General features: G+C 48.9%; 3 protein-coding genes and 1 long non-coding RNA gene across 11 annotated transcripts in view; 2 read left to right on the top strand and 2 right to left on the bottom strand.

Annotated features, from left to right (window-relative positions):
- LOC100971571 (large ribosomal subunit protein eL34-like) overlaps nt 1–9497 on the bottom strand; it is an 18186-nt gene extending 8689 nt beyond the window's left edge. The window contains exon 1 of the mRNA XM_034963313.3: nt 9422–9497. Within this exon, the coding sequence (XP_034819204.1) occupies nt 9422–9497 (76 nt within the window). The remainder of the gene's footprint in view (nt 1–9421) is intronic.
- CRIP3 (cysteine rich protein 3) lies at nt 1489–14274 on the top strand. 8 transcript variants are annotated; one of them, XM_003833262.6, is made up of 8 exons: nt 1489–10999; nt 11340–11434; nt 11853–11910; nt 12006–12137; nt 13229–13300; nt 13433–13527; nt 13622–13679; nt 13871–14274. In XM_003833262.6, exons 1-8 carry the CDS (start codon nt 10957–10959, stop codon nt 13930–13932), a joined length of 615 nt encoding a protein of 204 aa, XP_003833310.1. In that variant the 5' UTR covers nt 1489–10956; the 3' UTR covers nt 13933–14274. The 8 variants fall into 8 exon arrangements, with proteins under 8 accessions (XP_003833310.1, XP_014200854.1, XP_034818022.2 ...); XM_014345368.4 differs by lacking the exon at nt 12006–12137; XM_034962131.3 differs by lacking the exon at nt 13622–13679 and having other exon boundaries at nt 14131–14274.
- Nucleotides 14208–21435, bottom strand: SLC22A7 (solute carrier family 22 member 7). The gene is made up of 11 exons (XM_003833260.7): nt 20999–21435; nt 20653–20658; nt 20257–20360; nt 19969–20123; nt 19684–19852; nt 18488–18611; nt 18054–18163; nt 17332–17546; nt 16983–17091; nt 15502–15708; nt 14208–15075 (listed from the first exon to the last, which is right to left on the bottom strand). Exons 1-11 carry the CDS (start codon nt 21389–21391, stop codon nt 15021–15023), a joined length of 1647 nt encoding a protein of 548 aa, XP_003833308.3. The 5' UTR covers nt 21392–21435; the 3' UTR covers nt 14208–15020.
- LOC134730500 (uncharacterized) lies at nt 15572–20863 on the top strand. Its single transcript, XR_010112280.1, has 3 exons — nt 15572–16363; nt 18266–18339; nt 19934–20863. It is a non-coding gene; the product is annotated as an uncharacterized LOC134730500 (long non-coding RNA).

Here is a 21435-nt window from a genome sequence, read left to right as displayed (position 1 = left end):
GCAGGGTCTTGTTCTGTTGCCCAGGCTGGAGTGCAGTGGCATGATCACAGCTCACTGCAGCCTCAATCTCCTGGGCTCAAGCAATCCTCCTACCTCAGCTCCTAAGTAGCTGGGACTACAGGTGTGTGCCACCACACCTGGCTAATTTTTGTTTTTTGTGGAGACAGGGTTTCACCATGTTGCCTAGACTGGTCTTGAACTCCTGGGCTCAAGCAATCCACCCACCTTGGCTTTCCAAAATCTGGGATTATAGGCATGAGCCACAGCGCTTGCCAGATATAATTCTTTTTTTTTTTTTTTTTTTTTTGTGATGGAGTCTTGCTCTGTCGCCCAGGCTAGAGTGCAATGGTGCAATCTTGGCTCACTGCAACTTCCACCTCCCAGGTTCAAGTGATTCTCCTGCCTCGACCTCCCAAGTAGCTGGGATTACAGGTGCCTGCCACTATGCCCGGTTATTTATTTTTTTTTAGTAGAGACAGGGTTTCGCCATGTTGGCTAGGCTGGTCTCAAACTCCTGACCTCAGGTGATCCACCCGCTTTGGCCTCCCAAAGTGCTGAGATTACAGGTGTGAGCCACCACACCCAGCCTCAACATATTCTTGTGTGCAAGAAGCATTTCTATTGTATAAAGATACGTGTTTTGTTAATTAGGACCTTTGGGGTTGTGTCAGAAACCTAATACTTTCTATATTGTCTAGTGGTTAAGAAGAAGAAAAAAAGAAACCTAATGCAAATAAACTTAAGAAAGACAATCGGAGTGGTGACTTATGGGTTGGTAACCAGGAAACTGAGAGCCACATCCAGAAGGTCAGAGATGTCATCTGGATTCTCTCTTCCCCAGTCCTTCTGCTCTGCTTGGCCTTATTTTCAGAAGTCTCTCTACTCAGAGGCAAGACACCCCCTTCAGTTTCAAGCTGTCTGGTCCTTATAGGCTTCTATCTAGAAATTGAGAGTATATCCTTTCTTATAATACCAGTCTCAGGGAGGATGATGATTAGTCTGATTTGAGCCACATTTCTATACCTGAACAATTACTATGGTCAGATGGGTGAAGTACTCGGACCAGGTCCAGGTTACAAGCTCACCATAAGAAGGCAGGGTCTGCCTTATTAAACCACATAGACAAATTTGAATTAACATGGAATAGGGAGAGATGAGGTTCTTCAAAGGAAATGCTTCAAAGTAGAAAATAAAAATATAAAGCTACAAAGGTTCAGTGCCTTCTTTGTAGACTTTCTCTTTATGGCTTTTATCAAAAGATCAGTGTTCAGTTTCTTGTCTCCACTAAGATGCTGCCTTCTTTTTTGGTAATAGGAGGGTAGAAATTACAAATAAGGGCTTTATAGCTCTGCCTGTTCCAAAAGCCCAGGAGAAGAAGAGGAAAAGCCCAATCATTTTGGATTTGGGAAGAGGGTGGAATTTGACTCCTGATTCTGTGACCTTGAGCTTCATAGAGGAAATGAAAGACTCCTCTATGGAAAGGTAAGCATTTGCATTTGTATGAATCACAAGATTAAACTGTTTTAGCCTCATTAACATAGCATTAACATAGTCTCATGACCTGTAAGGACTATTTTTGTATATTATTTAAAAATTACCCTCCAGACCTTAGCATGAAGATGAGGAAGTTACTAGGACTTTACGCCAACTCCACGGAGCATTGCCACCATCTATCAGATTTATAAGCAAGCTGACTACCAAGTTTCACTTCTTTCTATTCCTCCTCAGTTTCCAGCATATGGATACATTTTTCATGCTGCAAATTATTTGTAGGTAGTTATTTTTATATATTTTCAGATGAAATACACATTTCTAAGTGAATACTTGAAAAGCCAAATCCATCTTTGCATGAAAAACCATCGTTTAAAGATGTTATTGATTTCTTCGCAAACATAGGTTGAAGGCACTCATGGCAAAGGTTTAGGGTGTCCTTTCCTGCAGTCTTGATTCTGAATTAGTCTAGTTGATGCCACTGAATCACAAAATGTAGCCTACTCAATATCCCTAAGCAGCTAACCACTATTAGCTTTATACAGAGTACTCTCAACAGGTTCATGTAATGGCAAGATGATGCTGGAAAATGAGGGGGAAAAAAATTAAACAGACTCTTGCTAGAGCCATAAATGATGTTTATAACTGTACAGCAGCAGTTCTCTGTGGGTGGGGTGATTAGTATGTTTTAAGAAAGCAAATTCAGTCTGTTTTGTGTGTGTTTCCCTTTTTAAAAAGTAATATAAACTACAGAAAGTAAAGCTTTGTAGTTGGAGCAGACATGCAGAAGATGCAAAAGGTTTATGGGTAATAAGGATTAAGAAACACAACTATAAAGAAATAAGACTGATTTTTCATTAACTTACCAGAACTGAGTGATTTCCCTTTCAAAAGAGTTATCTAAGAACAAAGTTCTGGGTAATGCCTTAAAAGTCACAGGCATGGCTGGGCACAGTGGCTCACGCCTGTAATCCCAGCACTTTGGGAGGTCAAGGTGGGCAGATCACAAGGTCAGGAGTTCAAGACCAGCCTGGCCAACAAAGTGAAACCCCATCTGTACTAAAGATACAAAAAATTAGCCAGGCATGGTGGCGCATGCCTGTAATCCCAGCTACTTGGGAGGCTGAGGCAGGAGAATTGCTTGAACCCGGGAGGCAGAGGTTGCAGCCAGCCAAGATCACGCCATTGCACTCCAGCCTGGGTGACAGGGTGTGTCTCTGTCTCAAAAAAAAAAAAAAAAGTCACAGGCATATGACCATGTACTTGAACAAGCCTATAAAGACATAAATGGGTGGAGTTTGTCGTTGTAATCAAATTCACTGCAAAGCTAACCTGACACATAATAGCAGCCTTATTTATAAGGTTGCTTTATAGTTTACATAACACTTCCCCACATTCTATTTGCCACATAATTAATGACAGACATAATTGTGCCACATGCTAATTAAGCTTAATTAGTAAGTTCTTATGAATGACTACAACTGGTGGGACTTGTTTGCTACCAAAAGCAAATTTTCAGTTCTCTATTAATTAGTTACCTACTATTTATAATCAGGATCAGTTAAGTTATATTTTCTGTTTTGTATCATACATGTTGATCCTCATGTATATTAAGAAACAAAACTCCTGGCGGGGCACAGTGACTCACAGCGCTTTGGGAAGCCAAGGCAGGAGGATCTTTTCAGGCCAGGAGTTCGAGACTAGCCTGGGCAACATAGTGGAACCCCATCTCTACAAAAAATAAAAAATTAGCGAGGTACAGTGGCACATGGCTGTAGTCCTAGCTACTTAGGAGACTGATGGGGGGATTGCTTGAGCCCAGGAGTTCCAGGTTACAGTGAGCTGTGACCTGTACTCCAGCCTGGGTGACAGAGCAAGATCCTGTCTCTTGAAGGAAAAAAGGAAACAAATTCCTGAGACCTTATTCCTAGGCAGCTGAACTTCCTTCACTCCAGGACACTCGTTGTTACCAACTCTCAACCTCTACCAGTCCCCTTATTCCCACATCTCTCACTAGCACTCATCTATCACACTCAGGGGGACTTGTATATAACATGTAACATTCATTCACCAGCAAGTATTTGTTGAGCACTATGTGCCAGAGATTTGAGCAAGGCACTGGAAATATATGCAATGGTTGGCAAAGCAGCCTGGTCCCTGCTCTCATGGATCTCACAGACTAAGGGGGCAGACAAAGCCCAGATTGGAGTGGAGGAGGTAGGCAGGAAGTTACCATATTTATTTCACTTTCTAAACTACAACCTGTCCTTTATCAATAATAAAGATGATGGGCTGGGTGGTGGCTCATGTCTGTAATCCCAGCACTTTGAGAGGCCAAGGTGAGTGGATCACTTGAAGTCAAGAGTCCAAGACCAGCCTGGCCAACATGGTGAAACCTTGTCTCTACTAAAAATACAAAAATTAGCTGGGCATGGTGGCACACTCCTGTAATCCCAGCTACTAGGGAGGCTGGGGCAGGAGAATTACTTGAACCTGGGAGGCAGAGATTGCAGTGAGCTGAGATCATGCCACTGCACTCCAGCCTGGGCAACAGAATGAGACTGTCTCAAAATAGTAATAATAATAATAATAATAAAGGATCTCTGTTTGTCTTTTATTTCTTATTTGGTTCAGCACTCAGGGAAAACACAGCTGTCATAGTTTGGGCCCCCTCTACCCTCCAGGAGAGGATGGTGGTATAGAAACAGTGCTTGGGGTCAATAACCTGGTGTGGAGTAGTTGAGGGGGAGCTGAGGTTAGGCAGGAATTGATGAGGTGAAGATACTGGGGAAGTGAATTCTCAGAAAAGATGGCCTTTGCAAAAGCCCTGAGGCAGAATAGAACTTAACAGATTCAAGAAGCTCATTTGATGTGGTTGGAGGGGTCGATGCAACAGGAGAAATGGCTAGAAGACTGGAAAAGTGGAGGGTCCTGTCTTGAGGATACTGAGAAATCATGGAAAGGTTTTAATGACATTTCCCTGCCCCTTGCATCTCAACCCATTATTTTCCTGGATAGGCCCTCTTATCTTCAGGTATGGAGGTGCTGTGCAGACAAGTGTAGTGTCTTTTCAGGTTGAAACACATGGGCAAAAACCGTGCTTACGGGGGTATAGAGTGGAAAGAGTATGGGCTCAAGAGTCAGAATGCTTGGGTCTGTATGATGTTTTACACATTTCTTTTTTTCTTTTTCTTTGAGACTGAGTCTTGCTCTGTCGTCCAGGCTGGACTGCAGTGGTGCGATCTCGGCTCACTGCAACCTCCACCTCCCAGGTTCAAGCAATTCTCATGCCTCAGCCTCCTGAGTAGCTGGGATTACAGGCACCTGCCACCACGCCCAGCTAAGTTTTTTGTATTTTTAGTAGAGACGGGGTTTCACCATGGTGGACAGTCTGGTCTCGAACTCCTAACCTCAGGTGATCCTCCCACTTCGGCCTCCCAAAGTGCTGGGATTACAGGCATGAGCCACCGCACCTGGCCAAATGTTTTACTAATTTCGTAACCATACCAAGCCACTTTCTTTTTTATACAATTGGGAATGTAACATTTCTACCCTTCATCAGCTCTAGTAATGCCCTCTTTCTAACACAAGTTTCAAGCTCCTTTTTGGGAAAGGAATCACAGAATCATAATTGTTAAATCATGAAGAGGCTTTAAAGTTCTATCTGCCTATGATATTTGGATACCTTCTGCAACACTGAGGATCAGTTGGTTTATTGTCCAGTATTGTGTCCAGAAACAGGAAGCTCACCACTGTCTGAAGCAGCCACTGTATGTTGGGGCTCTATTGAAAGGGTTTTGGAGGGGACCTAATCCAAATCTGCTTCCCTGTGTTCTCTCTCCAGGGGTCTTGGTAGTACCCCTAATGCCTTTTCCATGTGACAGCCCTCCAGGGACTAGAAGTCATTATCTCTACGGGACCACTTACTCACCTAGAATGGAAAAGCTTGTTTCTTCAGCTTTTCTAACAACACTAATCAAACGGTCAATTCCTCGAGCAAACACAATCCTGAAACATTTATGTACCTAATAATAGAGCTTAAAAACATGAAGTAAAGTTAGTGGGAGAGTTTAATAATAATAGCTGTCATTTACTGATTACCTATACTGCACTCACTGTTAAAGATACACAGATAATTCTCCATCAGTTCTGTCAAAGTCAAACAAGTAAACAAGTGTCATACAATGTTACAGATACTGTAACAGAGAGGTCTGTGCAGGAAAAAGGCAGGGCGAGCACTAAGGGAACAGTGGTCTTTGTGAGAAAGAGGCCTGCCTCTAATGGGAGATGACACAAACTGCACCTTAACAATTGAGTAATACCTTCTTTGAGGTGGACTTACCCATTTGTAGTATTTATTAAAATATCATTTTAGAGACTTTAGTCACACCAACTGTTCTTCAAAACATCCACTGTCAGTAACTCAAATGCATTCCTACAAGAAATGTGTTTTCCCAGTTATTCTTTACATAGCTTCTGTTCGAGTCAATAATGGAAACCAGGCAAGGAAGAAAAGTGGACTACTGTAATTTGCTGTACCTGCAAATGCATAGTGCAAGTGTTTGGAAGGGTGGAGCCGCAACTAGTCTTTCCTAAGCACTGAAATAGAAGAGCCGAAGCATATTGTGAGATTAGGCCATACAATAAAGGCCCTACAAGATGTGGGGAGCAGTAAAGCATTTGCGCCACCGACTGATTGCAAGCTATGTGAAAGCAACATGGGACTCACACCGCAAGGTTTGTTCCTTTGTGTTGGGCCCTGTGCTAGATGCTGGGGTAAAGATGACCTGCCCAGGCAGATAAGGCAAGCACACAAGGTAATCCAAGACAGAAAGTGCTAGAGAACCTTGGAAAAGGATTATTTGATGTGTCCTGGAAGTTCTGAGAACCTGGGAAGATGAAATTAGCCTTCCTTGAGGAGGCAGCATATCTAAGAATAAACATACTGATGCAGTCCTCCCAACCTCCTGAAGTGGGTACTTCTCTCTGAGAGCCATAGGGAGCAAATTCAGTAAACCTGAGGAAGAAACTAATGACTCGAAGATGTACAAGTGGCAAACAGGTATATGAAAAGATCATCAACATAATTGATCATAACAGAAATACAAATCAAAACAGATAACATCTCACCCAAGTTAAAATGGCTTTTATCCAAAAGAGAGGCAATAAGAAATGCTGGCAAGGATGTAGAGAAAAGGGAACACTCATACACTGTTGATGGGAATGTAAATTAGTACAGCCACTATGGAGAAGAGTTTAGAGGTTCCTCAAAATCTAAAAATAGAGCATAGCAATATACGATGTAGCAATCTCACTACTAGGTAACCACAAAAACTAAAAATTATTTTTTGAGACTGAGTCTCACTCTGTTGCCCAGGCTGGAGTGCAATGGTGTGATCTCAGCTCACTGCAACTTCCGCCCAGGTTCAAGCAATTCTTGTGCCTCAGCCTCCTGAGTAGCTGGGATTACAAGCGTGCACCACCATGCCTGGCTAATTTTTGTATTTTTGGTAGAGACAGGATTTCACCATGTTGGCCAGGCTGGTCTCGAACTCCTGACCTCAAGCGATCCACCCACCTCAGCTTCCCAAAGTGCTGGGATTACAGGCGTGAACCATCGCATCCGGCTTCATTTCTTTTTTAAATAATTTTTAGGCCAGGCACGGTGGCTCACACCTGTAATCTCAGCACTTTGGGAGGCCGAGGCACATGGATCACTTGAGGTCAGGAGGAGTTCGAGACCAGCCTGGCCAACATGGTGAAACCCCGTCTCTACTAAAAATACAAAAATTAGCTGGGCGTGGTGGCGCACACCTGTAGTCCCAGCTACTCAGGAGGCTGAGACAGGAGAATTACCTGAACCCAGGAGGCAGAGGTTGCAGTGAGTCGAGAACGCACCACTGCACTCCAGCCTGGGCAACAGAGCGAGACTCTGTCTCAAAAAAAAAAAAAAGAAAAAGAAAAAGAAAAAAGAAAAAAAAAAAACAAGAAATGAGAGGCAGAAACAAGACAGGAAAATTCAGTGGAAGCTAAAACTAATATTTTTCAAATTTGTTAAAGAAGAAGCCTTTCAAGAAACAGTTATAAAACTAAGGATCTTGAAATATTCCCTGAAACAAGAAACAAATAATGAGAAAGTGTAGAAAAATTACAGTGTGGAAGGCTTCTACCCTTAGAACTTAAGAATGATAAAACAAGTGTTATGAGTAAAAAGGATTGATGGAGACAATTCAGGAACAGGAATATCCAGTGGAAGTTCATAGACCCCAGTCCCTACCCCATTACCCAGATGAAGGAACTGATGTCCCAAGAGGAGACACTTAAGACAGTGCTCCTTTCACCTAGCAGAGCACAGCACTGCAGTCCATTGATGAATTTCGTGCAAGCCCTTCCTCAACGGATTTGATGTAACAAAGGAACTTACTCAAGAAAACTCGGTTTCACTTCCATCCTTCATAGAGGGATTGATTATTGTCTCCTCTGCTGGGACACTGGCACAAGTTTATCAGCTCTTCCCTCCAGCTCTTCATTGGCTACCTTTCCCCCCAGTCCCCCTGCCTTTTTTTTTTTTTTTGAGACAGTCTCACTCTGTTGCCCAGGCTGGAGTGCAGTGGCGTGATCTCAGCTCACTACAGCCTCAACTTCCCGGGCTCAGGTGATTCTCTCACCTCAGCCTCACAGGCACATGCCACCAAGCCCAGCTGATTTTTTGTAGAGATGAGGTTCGCCATGTTGCCCAGGCTGGTCTCTAACTCCTAGGCTCAAGTGGTCCACCTGCCTCAGCTTCCCAAAGTGCTGGGACCAGGCGTGAGCCACCACTTCTGGCTGCCTTTTTTCTTTAAAGTAGTTTTCTTCAGGTTCTATTGTTGTTGTTGTTGTTAAGACATTACCATATACCATAAAATTCACCTTTTTAAAGTCTACAGTTCATGCTTTTTAGTATATTCCCAAGGTTGTACAAACATTACTGCTATCTAATTCCAGAACATTTTTATCTTCCCATAGAGAAGCTTCGAACCCATTAGTGGACATTTCCAATTCCATCTCCTTGACTGGCCAACCACTAATCTACTGTCTGTCTCTGTGGATTTACCTATTCTAAATATTTCATATGAATTGATTCATATGATATGTGGCCTCTTGTGTCTTGCTTTTCTTACTTAATGTTTTTATGGTTTACCTGTGTTGTAACATGCATCAGTATTACATTCTTTTTTACAGTTGAGCAATATTCTATCATACAGATATACTACATATTGTTTATCCATTATCAGTTAATGAACTTTTGGGCTGTTTCTACCTTTTGACTATTGTAAATAGTCCTGCTATGAACATTCATGTACAAGTTTTTGTATAGACATATGTTTTCATTTCTCTTATATACCTGGGTATAAACCTGGAAGTGGAATTGCTGAGTCAAATGGTAACTCTATGTTTAACTTTTTGAGGAACTGCCAGACTGTTTTCCAATGTGGCCACACCATTTTATGTTGCCACCAACAATGTATGAGGGATCCAATTTTGCCACATTCTTGCCAACATTTGTCTCTTTAATTATAGCCATCCTAGTCAGTATAAAATGGTATCTCATTGTGGTCCTAATTTGCATTTCCCTAATGACTATTGATATTCAGCATCTCTTCATGTGCTTATTGGCCATTTGTGTATCTCTAGAAAAACATCTATTCAAATACTTTGCTCACTTTTAATTGGGTTGTCTTTTTGTTATTGCATTATAAGTTATTTATATAATCTGGTTACTAGATCCTTATCAGATTTGCAAATATTTCTTCCATTCTCTGGACTTAAATTTCTTGAAATATCCTTTGAAGCACTATTGAACTACTTTTTTTTTTTTCCACCAGTTGTCAAATGATCCTTTATTGAAATATTTTCCTTTGTGCTTAACTGGCTGGGCATTCCACAGAACCACTGTTGATATCATCTATGATGTCATGAGGGTGGCAGCCATCAACATTACAGCCCACAGACTGGGCAGTCCCCATGATCTCTTTAATGGTGCCAGAGAGTCTATTAAACTACTTTTAACAAATATTTATCTGGGCATGGGGCATATACCTGTAATCCCAGCACTTAGGGAGGCCCAGGCAGGTGGATCGCTTGAGCCCAGAAATTCGAGACCAGCCTGGGCAACATGGCAAAACCCCATCTCTACAAAAAATACAAAAATTAGCCAGGTGTGGTGGCATGTGTCTGTAGTCCCAGCTACTCCAGAGGCTAAAGTGAGAGGATCGCTTGAGCCGGGCAGGTGGAGGCTGCAGTGAGCTACGATGCACCACTACATTCCAGCCTGGGCAACAGAGACCCTGCCTCAAATAAATACATTCATTAAAAAGACAAATATTTAAAAATTTTAAAGCAAACCAGATTAGAAATGTGTAGTTGTTCATTTTTATTTATTTATTTATTTTGAGATGGAGTCTCGCTCTTGTCCCCCAGGCTGGAGTACAGTGGTGCGATCTCGGCTCACTGCAACCTCCACACCTCCCAGTTCATGCGATTCTCCTGCCTCAGCCTCTCGAGTAGCTGAGATTACAGGCATGCGCCACCACGCCCAGCTAATTTTTGTATTTTTAGTAGAGACGCGGTTTCGCCTTGATGGCCAGGCTGGTCTTGGACTCCTGACCTCAGGCGATCCGCCCACCTTGGCCTCCCAAAGTGCTGGGATTACAGGTGTCAGCCACTGTGTCCAGCCACCCTACAGCTTTAGGAGTAAACGATTGTATACAGACCATGTTCTGAGGCTTCCAAACCGAGTCTTGAGTTCATTAAGGGATCCATCATAGTGATAGCTATAGCTGTTACAGCGTTTACATGCCAGGCGCTGTTTGGGCACTCTACATGTATTAACCTATTTAACTCTCATAACAATCCTATGAGGCAGAGACTGTTATCATACTCATTGCACAGATGAGAAAATGGAAGCAGAGAGGGAGGTTCAGTAATTTGCCTGAAGTCAAATAGTAGGGTACCAGAGACGGGCTCCAGATTTTGTTGCTTTCAACCACTTGCTATACTGCCAAGGTGGAATTTTGCATTTCAAAGAATGCCTACTCCCTCGCTTTGGAGAGAGTAGTGTTTTAATGATGTCTGCACTGTGGACATTTTTCCTGTCCTTACCGCTCCAGAAACTAGTAGAGCTCCCTGTCCAGGTGTCTTCGTTACACATGTGCCTTCCTAGTCTGGAGTCCACGGCTTCAAGATCCTCTCTCCTCCCCGTGGGTCTGACCGAGGCTTTAATGCTCTTTGAAGTAACAGCGAAATAGCCCTTTGTCTCTCAAGTGGAGTGGTTCTAAATTTCTGATAACCAATGAGCGCCGAGGAACCGCGGATTCCGCCCAGGGAGGCTCAAAGCTGAGCCGTGGGTGGAGCCTGCGGAGGGGGCGGAACTGAGCCGCAGCGGCGTACCTACTGTGTGCCGCGTGCGCTGCCTGGAGCGGAGCTATGAGCTGGACCTGTCCGCGTTGCCAGCAACCTGTTTTCTTCGGTGAGGCCCGGGCTGCGGAGGGGGAGAAGATGGGGCGAATGGGAGCCGCTGGATTCCCTGAGGACGCGGAGGGCTAGCCACAGTGTAGTCCCAGACACCCTTTTCACCTGCAGCGGCTGGTAGTCTCCGCACCACCCGCTCCCACTCGGGTCTTCTCCCTTCCTCTGAGATCTCTGTGGGGAGTGTGAAACCGGAGCGGGATGGAGCTGGCCTCCTGGAGACACTCATCTCCAGGAAGCAGGGCAGGCCAACCTAATTGCCTAGAGGGCCGAAGAGGGAAAGGAGGGGCCCTATGCTTGGACAGGCTCCTCGCAGCTCGGTTCCACTTTGTCCTCCACAGCTGAGAAGGTGAGCTCCCTGGGCAAGAACTGGCACCGCTTCTGCCTGAAATGTGAGCGCTGCCACAGCATCCTGTCCCCTGGCGGGCATGCAGAGGTAAGACCTGGCCAGGGAGCACTGCCCTGTTTACATCACTGCCTCCCACCCCCCAGGCACCAGCCCCCAACTTCAGCCCTGGAGGCCTGCCAAAGGGAACCTCAGTAGCCAACCCCAAGGCTGCCCACCTGGTGGACCCCACACCAGCCAGGAATTTGGGAACCTGGGTCGTGACTGTGGATCCCATGGTTTTGGGGATCAGGGTGAGTGGGAAGCAGCGTCACCTTCTGAGCTGCTCTTGCTCTTCCTCCCTTGACCACAGTGGAAATGCTGGCATGCCAGCCCATCCCCCACCCCTCCCAAGTCCACCAGACTCAGCCAGTGGACAGACACACCTGGCAGCCTGTCTGGGGTGAAGGCCTGTGGGGCATGGCTCCCGCTGGCCTTGAGTAACCCACTTCCCTCTGCTTGTGCCCAGCACAGTGGGAGGCCATACTGCCACAAGCCATGCTATGGGGCTCTCTTTGGACCCAGGGGTAAGTACCAGCCTTAAGGGGCCATGGGTCAGCAGAACCCTCCTTGTGGCTGGGAGCTGGGGGCTCAAGCCTGACCTCCCCTATTCTCTCTTCAGGGGTGAACATTGGTGGTGTAGGCTCCTACTTGTACAATCCCCCCACTCCCAGCCCTGGCTGCACCACTCCTCTCAGCCCCAGCAGCTTCAGCCCTCCCAGGCCAAGGACTGGCCTCCCACAAGGCAAGAAAAGTAAGGCTGGGCTCAGCTCCTCCCAGTCCTCCTCTCGACCCTTCCCCAAGCTGGAGCGGAGGTTGGGCCAGGTGGCAGTCTCCTATCCAGCCCTCTGCTTCACATTCTCACAACTTCATTCTTGGCAAAGTCTTCTCTATCTACTCCCCGCTTTTTTTTTCTTTCTTTCTTTCTTTCTATTCCCTTATGTGAGCTGCTGAGTTAAGAGGTAAATTGTTGGGAGGCCAAGGCAGGCGGATCATGAGGTCAGGAGTTCGAGACCAGCCTGGCCAGCATGGTGAAATCCCGTCTCTACTAAAAATACAAAAATTAGCCGGGTGTGGTGGCTCATGCCTGTAATCCCAGCTACTTGGGAGGCTGAGGCAGGAGAATCATTTGAACCCAGGAGGCGGAGGTTGCAGTGAGTCAAGGTCATGCCATTGCACTCCAGCCTGGGCAACAGAGCGAGACTCCATCTCAAAAAAAAAAAAAAAAAAGAGGTTAATTGGGCAGATGGCATTATCCCCTCTCCTCATGTTTTACAGGTGAGGAAAGTGAGATCCAGACAGAGCAAATGACTGTCCATTCACAAAGCTAGTCAGAGGCAAAGCTGGCCAGGAACTTAGGTCTGTCCCAGGCCAGGGCCGTGGAAGGAATGATCTAAAGGAGAGGAGTCATTGGGATAAGGCCAGCCTCTCATATTCTTCAACTTTTCTCCTCTGGTCCCTGTTCTTTCCCTCCATTCCCTGAAGTAGGCAATGACACTGTGCTCCCCAACACCTGACACCCGTGCTGTGGCCAGCTCCTATATCAGCTCAAGTTTCCTGAGGATTGAGTTGCTAACAGGGTTGGGATGGTGGGTACCTGAGCCCCTGGGAGGATGAAAAGGAAGCAGGAGAAGGAAGCAGGTAGTCCCTAATACACATAGGGATGGGGCAGGAGGTGGAGTCAGAGGGGGCTCAGCTCTAGGCCTGTAGAAGGCAGACTCTTGGGCGCCTGGGTGGGGCACTCTGGAATGAGCATGGCTTTTGAAAGAGGACAGCACCGTATGCAGGCAGGTGCTGGTGGGCATCTCCACCTCAGACATAGCCAGGGCCTCTTCCCCTTTAAAGGCCCTCCCCATATGAAGACATTCACTGGGGAGACCTCGCTGTGCCCTGGCTGTGGGGAGCCCGTCTATTTTGGTAAGTAACAGTGGAAAGCTTGGGGAGGGGGATACAGGGTGGGCAGCAAGGGGCAGGGAGGTGATCCAAGGCAGGTGGGTCTCCCTACTCTACCCCTAGAATGGAAGCATTACCACTTCTTTCCACCACCAGCTGAGAAGGTGATGTCATTAGGCAGAAATTGGCACCGACCGTGTCTGAGGTGCCAGCGTTGCCACAAGACCCTGACTGCTGGGAGTCATGCTGAGGTGAGCAGGGCAGGAATGAGTGGTTATGTTGGGAGGAGGCTGGAGATGGGAAGAGAACCAGGCTGAGACAGCTGTCTTTCTCTCTGTGTCTCAGCATGATGGAGTCCCCTACTGCCACATCCCCTGCTACGGCTACCTGTTTGGCCCCAAAGGTGGGCAGCCCCATCCCAGACACTGGGATGGCATGTACATACCTAAAGTATGGCATGTACATGGTCTGTGGGTATGTGTGGACAACTTCCCCTGTGGTTAAGCATACCCTGGCCCCCCCACCAAGTTCCCTCTAGGCCTGAACCCTGCACCACAGACCCAAGGCCTTTGGTGATAGGGCTCTCTCTCTCAGGTGTGAACATTGGCGATGTGGGCTGCTACATCTATGACCCAGTGAAGATAAAATTCAAATGAGACGCTCACAAAAAAGGTCACCCTAACTCAGGCCTCCCATCATGCCCCTCATGGTCCAATGGAAGCTACAAAAATCTCCAGTCCCATGGGGGTTGGGGAAGGTGGGATCTTGGGGGCCTGGGCCTAGGCTCCATGGTAGGCCAGAGAGTCTAGACTTTCTCTGCCAATTTTTTCCCTTTCCCATTTCTATCTGGTTAGGGAACAGCCTGTTTTGAAGGGTGTCCTCCTCCTGGCCATCACAACCCCTTTCCCCAGCACATTCTGGAGCTTCAAGGTACTCATAAAACTTGTGTTTATTGAATTTCAGCCTCTGTGGCTTCTTCAATAAAATGTCGGCTCCCATGCCTTCAACTCTTCTTTGGGCATGAGACCAGTGGGTTGGAGGATGGGGAGTGTGGGGGTTGGGATGACATGCATTGCCCTGCAGGGTGCCTCGGAGGTAGCAGGGCCAGCCATGAGAACAAAAAGCTCTGTTCTTTTTGTCCCTTGGGCCTGGCATTGGCAGTCCTAGCACCACACAGTGGACAGCATGCCCACCAGCCCCATTGGTACCAGAAGTCTCATATGCTAGTCCTTTCTTTAGCACCATCTCTAGAAGAAGCAGAAGCACCTTATTCAGTAACTCATTTGAGCATGGCAACAGATCCTATGGTAGGGCCTCCCAAGAGGCTTCATTATCCATTTGGGAGATGAACAGACTGAGGCCCAGAGAGGGAAAGCCACATGCTCAAGGTCACACAGCAAGTTAATGGTGAAGGTTTTATCAGAGCCCAGGGCAGACTCAGTGGCTTCCTATCCAGGGCTCTTCCCACAGCTCGTCACCACTGCCCCAACCCAAGGGGCACCTTTATTTACAGAATCCTCCCCAACCGTGAGAGGGGTGCCCAGCAGCCCACTGCATTCTGGGAAGTCAACTGTTCCTAGAAGCCAAATAATCAAGGATGGATGAGCAGAGGGAGCGGGTACTGGCAGCAACTCCGGCCCTAGGCAGAGGGTTCGATACTCCCAGCCTGAGTTGCAGGGCCTGCCCTTCTGCTCTCCCAGCCCCTGCTGCAGAGCTTCTGTGGAGGGCCTGCCTCCACTCCCACTTAGTTCTGGACCTGCTTCATGGGCATCTCTTCCTCCTGAAGACTGGTTGGGACACTAGGGAGGAAGGAGTTGTGAGCAATGGTGGGGTTTAATCCCCGAGCCTACCACCCCAGCCTGCCCCATCAGGGCTGTCCCAGGGCTCACCCCAGTTCCTGGTATACAAACGCCTGTACAAGTGACTCACACACATGCTTGTAAACACCCCTGATGTGTAGGCATACTTGAGTGTGCACACATACACATCTTCCTGAACAACCTTATGTATTTGTGTTCATACACTCATGTACACATTTATGCTTGCAGTTTACATGCCCCCAATCATGCACCCTGAAACACTCACCTGTGCACACACACATACATGCACCAAGTACACATGTGCAGATATAGTTTCCTGTCTGAATCCTAAGGTGTCAGGTATCTGAGCACCTGCATCCATATGCATGTGCTCACACGTACACAGACACAGTCCTGTGCACACACCTCTTTCTCTCCACGTCCTGGATGGTCTCTGGCAGCTGTGCCTGCCTCGTCTCTGGCAGCAGGAGGGCGGTGCCGGCAGCCAGCAGGGCGATCCCCCCATAAGTAAGCTTGGGCAGTGACAGCCACACTCCATCCAGCAAGGCCGCCAGTGGGGCCAAAGAGCCCCCCAGCCGGCCCACCAGTGCAGTCAGCCCCATCCCTGTCTGTCTGTTCAGAGAAAGAGGATGAGGGAGGCAGATGGTGTTCACACCTACCTGGAGTCATGCCCCACAGGGCTTCCCTCCAGGGCTGGCAGGCCCTGATACTCCCTTCTCCCCATATAGCTAAGAAAACTAGGACTTCTTTCAGTTGGTCTTCCCACCCACCTTCAGGCCAGGAGACCTCAAGCCAGCACCCACCAGAGGACAGGGCCCCCATTCTGACAGAGTACCAATCAGGTATCACTAAAAGAGAAGACAAGTCACCAGACTGGGGGATAAGGAAAGGGTGATGTGGAAGGAAGAAGGTCAGTAGTTTGTACAGGCCCTGCCATGTTGTTCGAGGAGGCAAACCTCTTTCTAAACATGACCAGATGCCTAGAATTTTCCTCTTCCCACCTCTCAGTAGCTAGCTGAAAGACCCCCCCAACCCCGGGCCTTTCAAGGGGTTGCTCTTGGGATAGTCCTCAAGGGCATCTCTGCCTTCCAGGGGTGAATGGGATGGGGGTGGGCAGAATGGGGCTTCTTGGGGCTGTTTTCTTCTTATTATTATTATTATTCTTTAATTTTTTTCTTTTATTTATGTATTTATTTGAGACAGAGTTTCTCGCCCAGGCTGGAGTGCAATGGCATGATCTCAGCTCACTGCAACCTCCATCTCCCAGGTTCGAGCGATTCTCCTGCCTCAGCCTCCCAAATAGCTAGGATTACAGGCATTCGCCACCACACCCAGCTAATTTTGTATGTTTAGCAGAGACAGGGTTTCACCATGTTGGTCAGGCTGGTCTCGAATTCCTGACCTTCAGTGATCCGCCCGCCTTGGCCTTCCAAAATGCTGAGATTACAGGCGTGAGCCACAGTGCCCAGCCTTGGGGTTGTTTTCTTAAGGAGGCCCAGAGAGGATGTCTGACGTGGCTCAGGGTCACATAGTACAGAAGATAAGATGCTCTGCCTTCTCCAAGACTAGGGCAAACACAGAGGGCCCTGATTAGCTCTGTATTCTGGGTGTAGTGTGGAGAACGAGTGAGAGGCTGGGTGCGGTGGCTCATGCCTGTAATAGTGCCTGTAATACGAGCACTTTTGGAGGCTGAGGCGGGAGGATCGCTTGAGACCAGGAGTTTGAGACCAGTCTGGGTAATATAGCAAGACCCCATCTCTACCAAAAATTAAAATTAAAAAAAAAAATGAGTGAGAGACCAGGTTGTGGTGCGTGTATGTAGAAGTGTTGGTTAAGACACGTGACTAACAAGCCCCATACCCCAGATCAGTTGCAGGCTTCCTCACCTGAGCACCGTAGGGTACAACTCTGAAGTGAACAGGTAGGCAGTGGTGAAGGCAGCTTCAGAAAAAGCTTTCCCCATCACTGCCAGGACAGTGCTCCAGGACTTCATATCTGGAGGGAAGCGGGTTCAGGTAGTGAGAGGGCCTTGGAGGAGAGCCAGGGGTGTTCTGGATAGGGCGCGGAGTCTCCAGAGTGGGCCAAACTTAAGTGGTGGAGAGTCTGAGCTCACTGGGTAAGAGCAGGGATCTGGGGGAGGAGTGGGTTCTTGGCCAGGAGGTGGGGTCTCCGGGGAGTGGGCAGGGTTCCTGGCCCGGCTTCTGGGGTGGGCAGAACCTATGGGACTGGGCTCACCGGAGGACACTAGCAGTCTAGTGCCGAACGCCAGGGCCGTGCCCAGCAGTGTCCCGGCTTGCGTGAGGCGGCGTCCTGCGTAGCGCACCGACAAGTAGACCAGCAGCTTGGAGGGCAGTTCCACAGCCCCGAACAACAGCTGCGTCTGGTACACGTTCAGCCCCAGCCCCGACACATCCAGACTCAGGCCGTAATAGGAGAAGTTCACTCCGAACCTGAAAGGAGTCTCAGTGCCACTTGGCCGACCCTCCTTCCCATCCCTCTTTGGCCTCTCTTCTCAGGAAGACTTGGCATTTTACAAGGGCAATCTCCTTCTGTCTCTGCAACCCCCGCTCCCCCCGCCAGGACCTTCCCTGACATCCATAATGCCCTCTGTGCAGCATGCGCCAGTAGTCAAAGCGCCTTTACCCTAATTTTCACAGCAACCCTGACATGGAACTGACAACAGTCCGTTTTACAGAAGGGACACTGGGGCTCTGAGTGGCTAAGTCATCTGTCCCTTTCCAAGTAAGGAAGTGGGAGTCTGAACTTGAACCCATGTGTCTCTGCTGCCTGCTTCATTTTCTGACTTCCCCGGGCAGATCGCCCATGGAGGTTTATCCTCCTGCCCTCCACAGTGACACTCTACTTGTCCCTCAGAGCCCTTCTCACATTCAGCACGAGCCTGGAGTTCGCTCCTCCCTCCCACCACACCCATGCCAGACCCAAGCCAGCCTCCTCACCACACCACCACGCAGCACAGTGAGATGTGTCGGAGCCGTGGTGTGCGGAACAGGTCTAGGTATGAAGGTCTTCGGACCACCTGTTCCCCGGCGGCCACTTTGCTCACAGCCTGGTAGGGAAGGAGGTGAGGTTGTAACATCAGAGTTGGCTATGTGATCTCAATGGGACACAGTACTCTCCCCCCACCCCTCTCTATTCCTCCCATCTGCAGTGGTGGGGATGGAGATGCTCATGGCAGCTGAGACGAGTGGGTCTCGAATGATGGATGTGGCCCCCTGGAGCCAGGTAGGACATCCTAAAGAGTTCGGAACTCTCTGTGGGGGCCCAGGGGCTTTTCCTGCCATATATGATGGGCTCTGGGAGGGAGGCACTTGACACAGCCCACTCCCCACCACACACATATATGCATGCTCACACACACGTTCACCCTCACCTCCTGGCTGAAGCTGTCCTCACACACTGGCCGCCCATTGAGCCTGGCACAGTGGAGCAAGTACCTGTGGGCCTCTTTCACATGGCCTTGGGTCAGAAGCCAGCGTGCAGACTCAGGCACCCACCTAGGAATAGGCAGAAGGTCCATCAGCCAGAAAGTCATGACCCTAAGCCACATGTTCCTGGACATACTACAGGCTCTCAACTTCCAGGCTCTTGCTCATGTAGCCTCCTTAGCCTGGAACATCATCTCCTCCCCAAGCCCTCCACACTTGATGAGCTCTTATTCATCTTTTAATGCCCAGTTTAAAAGCCACCTCTGGGCTGGGTGCAATGGCCCATGCCTGTAATCCAAACACTTTTGGAGGTCAAGGCGGGAGGGTGGGTTTGAGCCCAGGAGTTCGAGATCAGCCTGGGCATCATGGCAAGACCCTGTCTCTACAAAAAATCAAAAAATAAATATTAGCTGGTTGTGGTGGCACACGCCTGTAGTCCCAGCTACTCAGGAGGCTAATGCAGGAGAATCACTTGAGCCTGGGAGGTTGAGGCTTCAGTGAGCTGTGATTGTGCCACTGTACTCCAGCAACAGAGCAAGACCTTATCTCAAAAATAATAATAATAAAAATAAAACACCTCTTCCCACACTTCCTTGCCCAGGCCCAGGTCCTCCATAGCCTGGGAGTCCCTTATTCAACTGAATTGTCCTTACCCTCAAGACCAGCTCCCAGCACCAGCCACTCACTTCTCCCATGGGTGGCAGGAGGGAATGAGATGAAGGAGGGACAGACATGTAGACATATCCAGAAGGGTCATCCAAGGCCAAGTCATCTTTAGGAGGCAATGTAGTGCCCACCCTGCCTGTCCTCCCACTCTCCTGCCTGAGCTCTCCACCCCCATGCTGGCCCTGCCCCTATCCCCAACTCTCCAAGGGGCCAGCCTCAATTTATGTTTGGCTCTGTCTTTGTCTCTGACTCTCTGTATCTTGTTCTCTGTTTCTCACTTTTCCTTGCCATCTTCTTTCTGTTGATCTCTGTCTCTCTGTCTCTTTTTCTCTGTGTCTCTTTCTGTCTCTTGGTCACTTACTCCGTTTCTCTTTCCCTTCATCTCTCAATCTCTCTATCCTCAAATCTCAGGCTCTGATTAATCTCATCTTTCACTTCCTGTATCTCCCGCTCCCCAGCTGCCTGCAGTCCTCACCAGAGGCTGAGGATGCCTGGGGCACAAGGCAGGGTGACAGCTAGCAGAAGCCATCGCCAGTCCCGTATCAGGTACCCAACCAGTGCCAGTAGCATCACGCCCCCTGTCCAGAAGGTGCTGCTCAGGACTCCAGCCACGGTGCGGTGCTCCACATCCAGCCACTCCAGCTCTGGGCCAGGACAGGAGACAGGAAGATGGTTAGTGAGGACCAGATGGGCTCAGCCTCACTCTGACAACTGCCTTCTTCCAGCCCTCTAGGTCCTGCCTGTTTCTTGCCTGCCTCACCCAGTGGCATCACGATGATGGTAAAACCAGCCAGGGCTGAGCCAGTAAGGGTGCGGGTGATGGCGAACATTACATAGCTGACGGAGGCTGCAGATGCCAGGCCCAGCACCAGGGTACTCACGTAGGCTACCAGCAGCAGACGCCGCCGCCCAAACCTGCAAAGGGGTCATGCAGGGTCAGTTCCCTGTGGAAGGAGGTTCTAAGGCATAGGTAGACTAGGCTCATACCCCAGCTAGTGGGAGAAAGTTCCCCCAGCCAGTTTCTTATTGGCCCAGTGCCTCACCCCACCTGTCGGACAGATATCCAAAGGCCACAGCCCCCACCAGCACACCGGCGAAGAAGAAAGTGGACGCAGCTCTGTTCAGACCTTTCTGCTCACACACCAGATCCCACTGCAAGGACAGGCAGAAAGGGACCTCCCATGAACATCAGCCCCTCTCCAGCAGGCACCAGCTCCTCCTCTCCAGACCCTGGAGCCTTCTGAGGCGAACTCTGCCATTCTGGTACCTCCATGCCAGATAATAAACCTCCCAACGATTCACGCCAGCTTGGGGAATAGGAAACTTTGTCCCTCCCCAGTCCTGCAGCCTCAGCTTCTTCCCAAGGAAGGCCTCGACCTGCTGCCTCCCAGGGAGACTGCCTCCACCGACATTCCACCTCCAGATGGATTATGTAAATACCGACCTGGGACTGGAAAAGAGGAAGGGAGAAAAGAAGGCCTCTATTGTTTCTCCACCTCTTGCTGCAGAAATTGCCTTCTCAGCTCTTTGTCTCAACTCCCTGAAGCCACTTTAGCCCTTCCCTGCCTTAATCACCTCCCAATTAATGATGATGATAACAGTTCTTGTGTAGGATCCTGTTACTACAAGCCATGAACTAAAAGTGCCTTATATTCATAGCCCCCATCTACAGATTGGTAAACTGAGACTTTAAGAGGTAAAGTAATACATCTAATGCCTACACAGTAACCACCCAAGGCAATGGCAGGCCCATCCCTCTCACGTGTCTCTCAACTTCTGGGCTTAAGTACCTCAGTTGCAATGGTAGAGGAGAACTCTGAGTGGTCGTACTCCCAGCCCTGAGAGCAGGGCACTGTGGCAGGTTCATCCTCCAGCTCCCCACGGCTCTGCCTTTCTTCCCCCAACGTGGTGTTGGGGAGAGCCTGGGGGTAGGCAAAGCGGAGGCAGGAGCTGAGCGTGCCATCAGGCTCCCGGGGAAGATGGGCCTCCAGCCACACATCCTGATGGCTGAAGTTGGCAGGGGCACCCGGCAGGGCACATCGGTGGGCAGGCACGGCAGCCAGGAAGATGGGCAGGAGGAAGTGCAGTGGTAGCAGCACTCGGGGCAGGGCCAGCAGTGCCACATTCCGCAGTTGGAAGGGCCCAAAGCCGCCCACCTGCTCCAGCAGCTCCTCAAAGCCCATGCTGCTCACCCACCAAATGCTTCAGGTGCAGCCTCCCTCTAGTA

This window comes from Pan paniscus, chromosome 5 (genome assembly GCF_029289425.2).
Source record: "Pan paniscus chromosome 5, NHGRI_mPanPan1-v2.0_pri, whole genome shotgun sequence".
In the NCBI taxonomy this organism is placed as follows: domain Eukaryota; kingdom Metazoa; phylum Chordata; class Mammalia; order Primates; family Hominidae; genus Pan; species Pan paniscus.
Note: the sequence above shows the minus strand (reverse complement) of the source record. Positions and strands in the feature narration are given on the sequence as shown.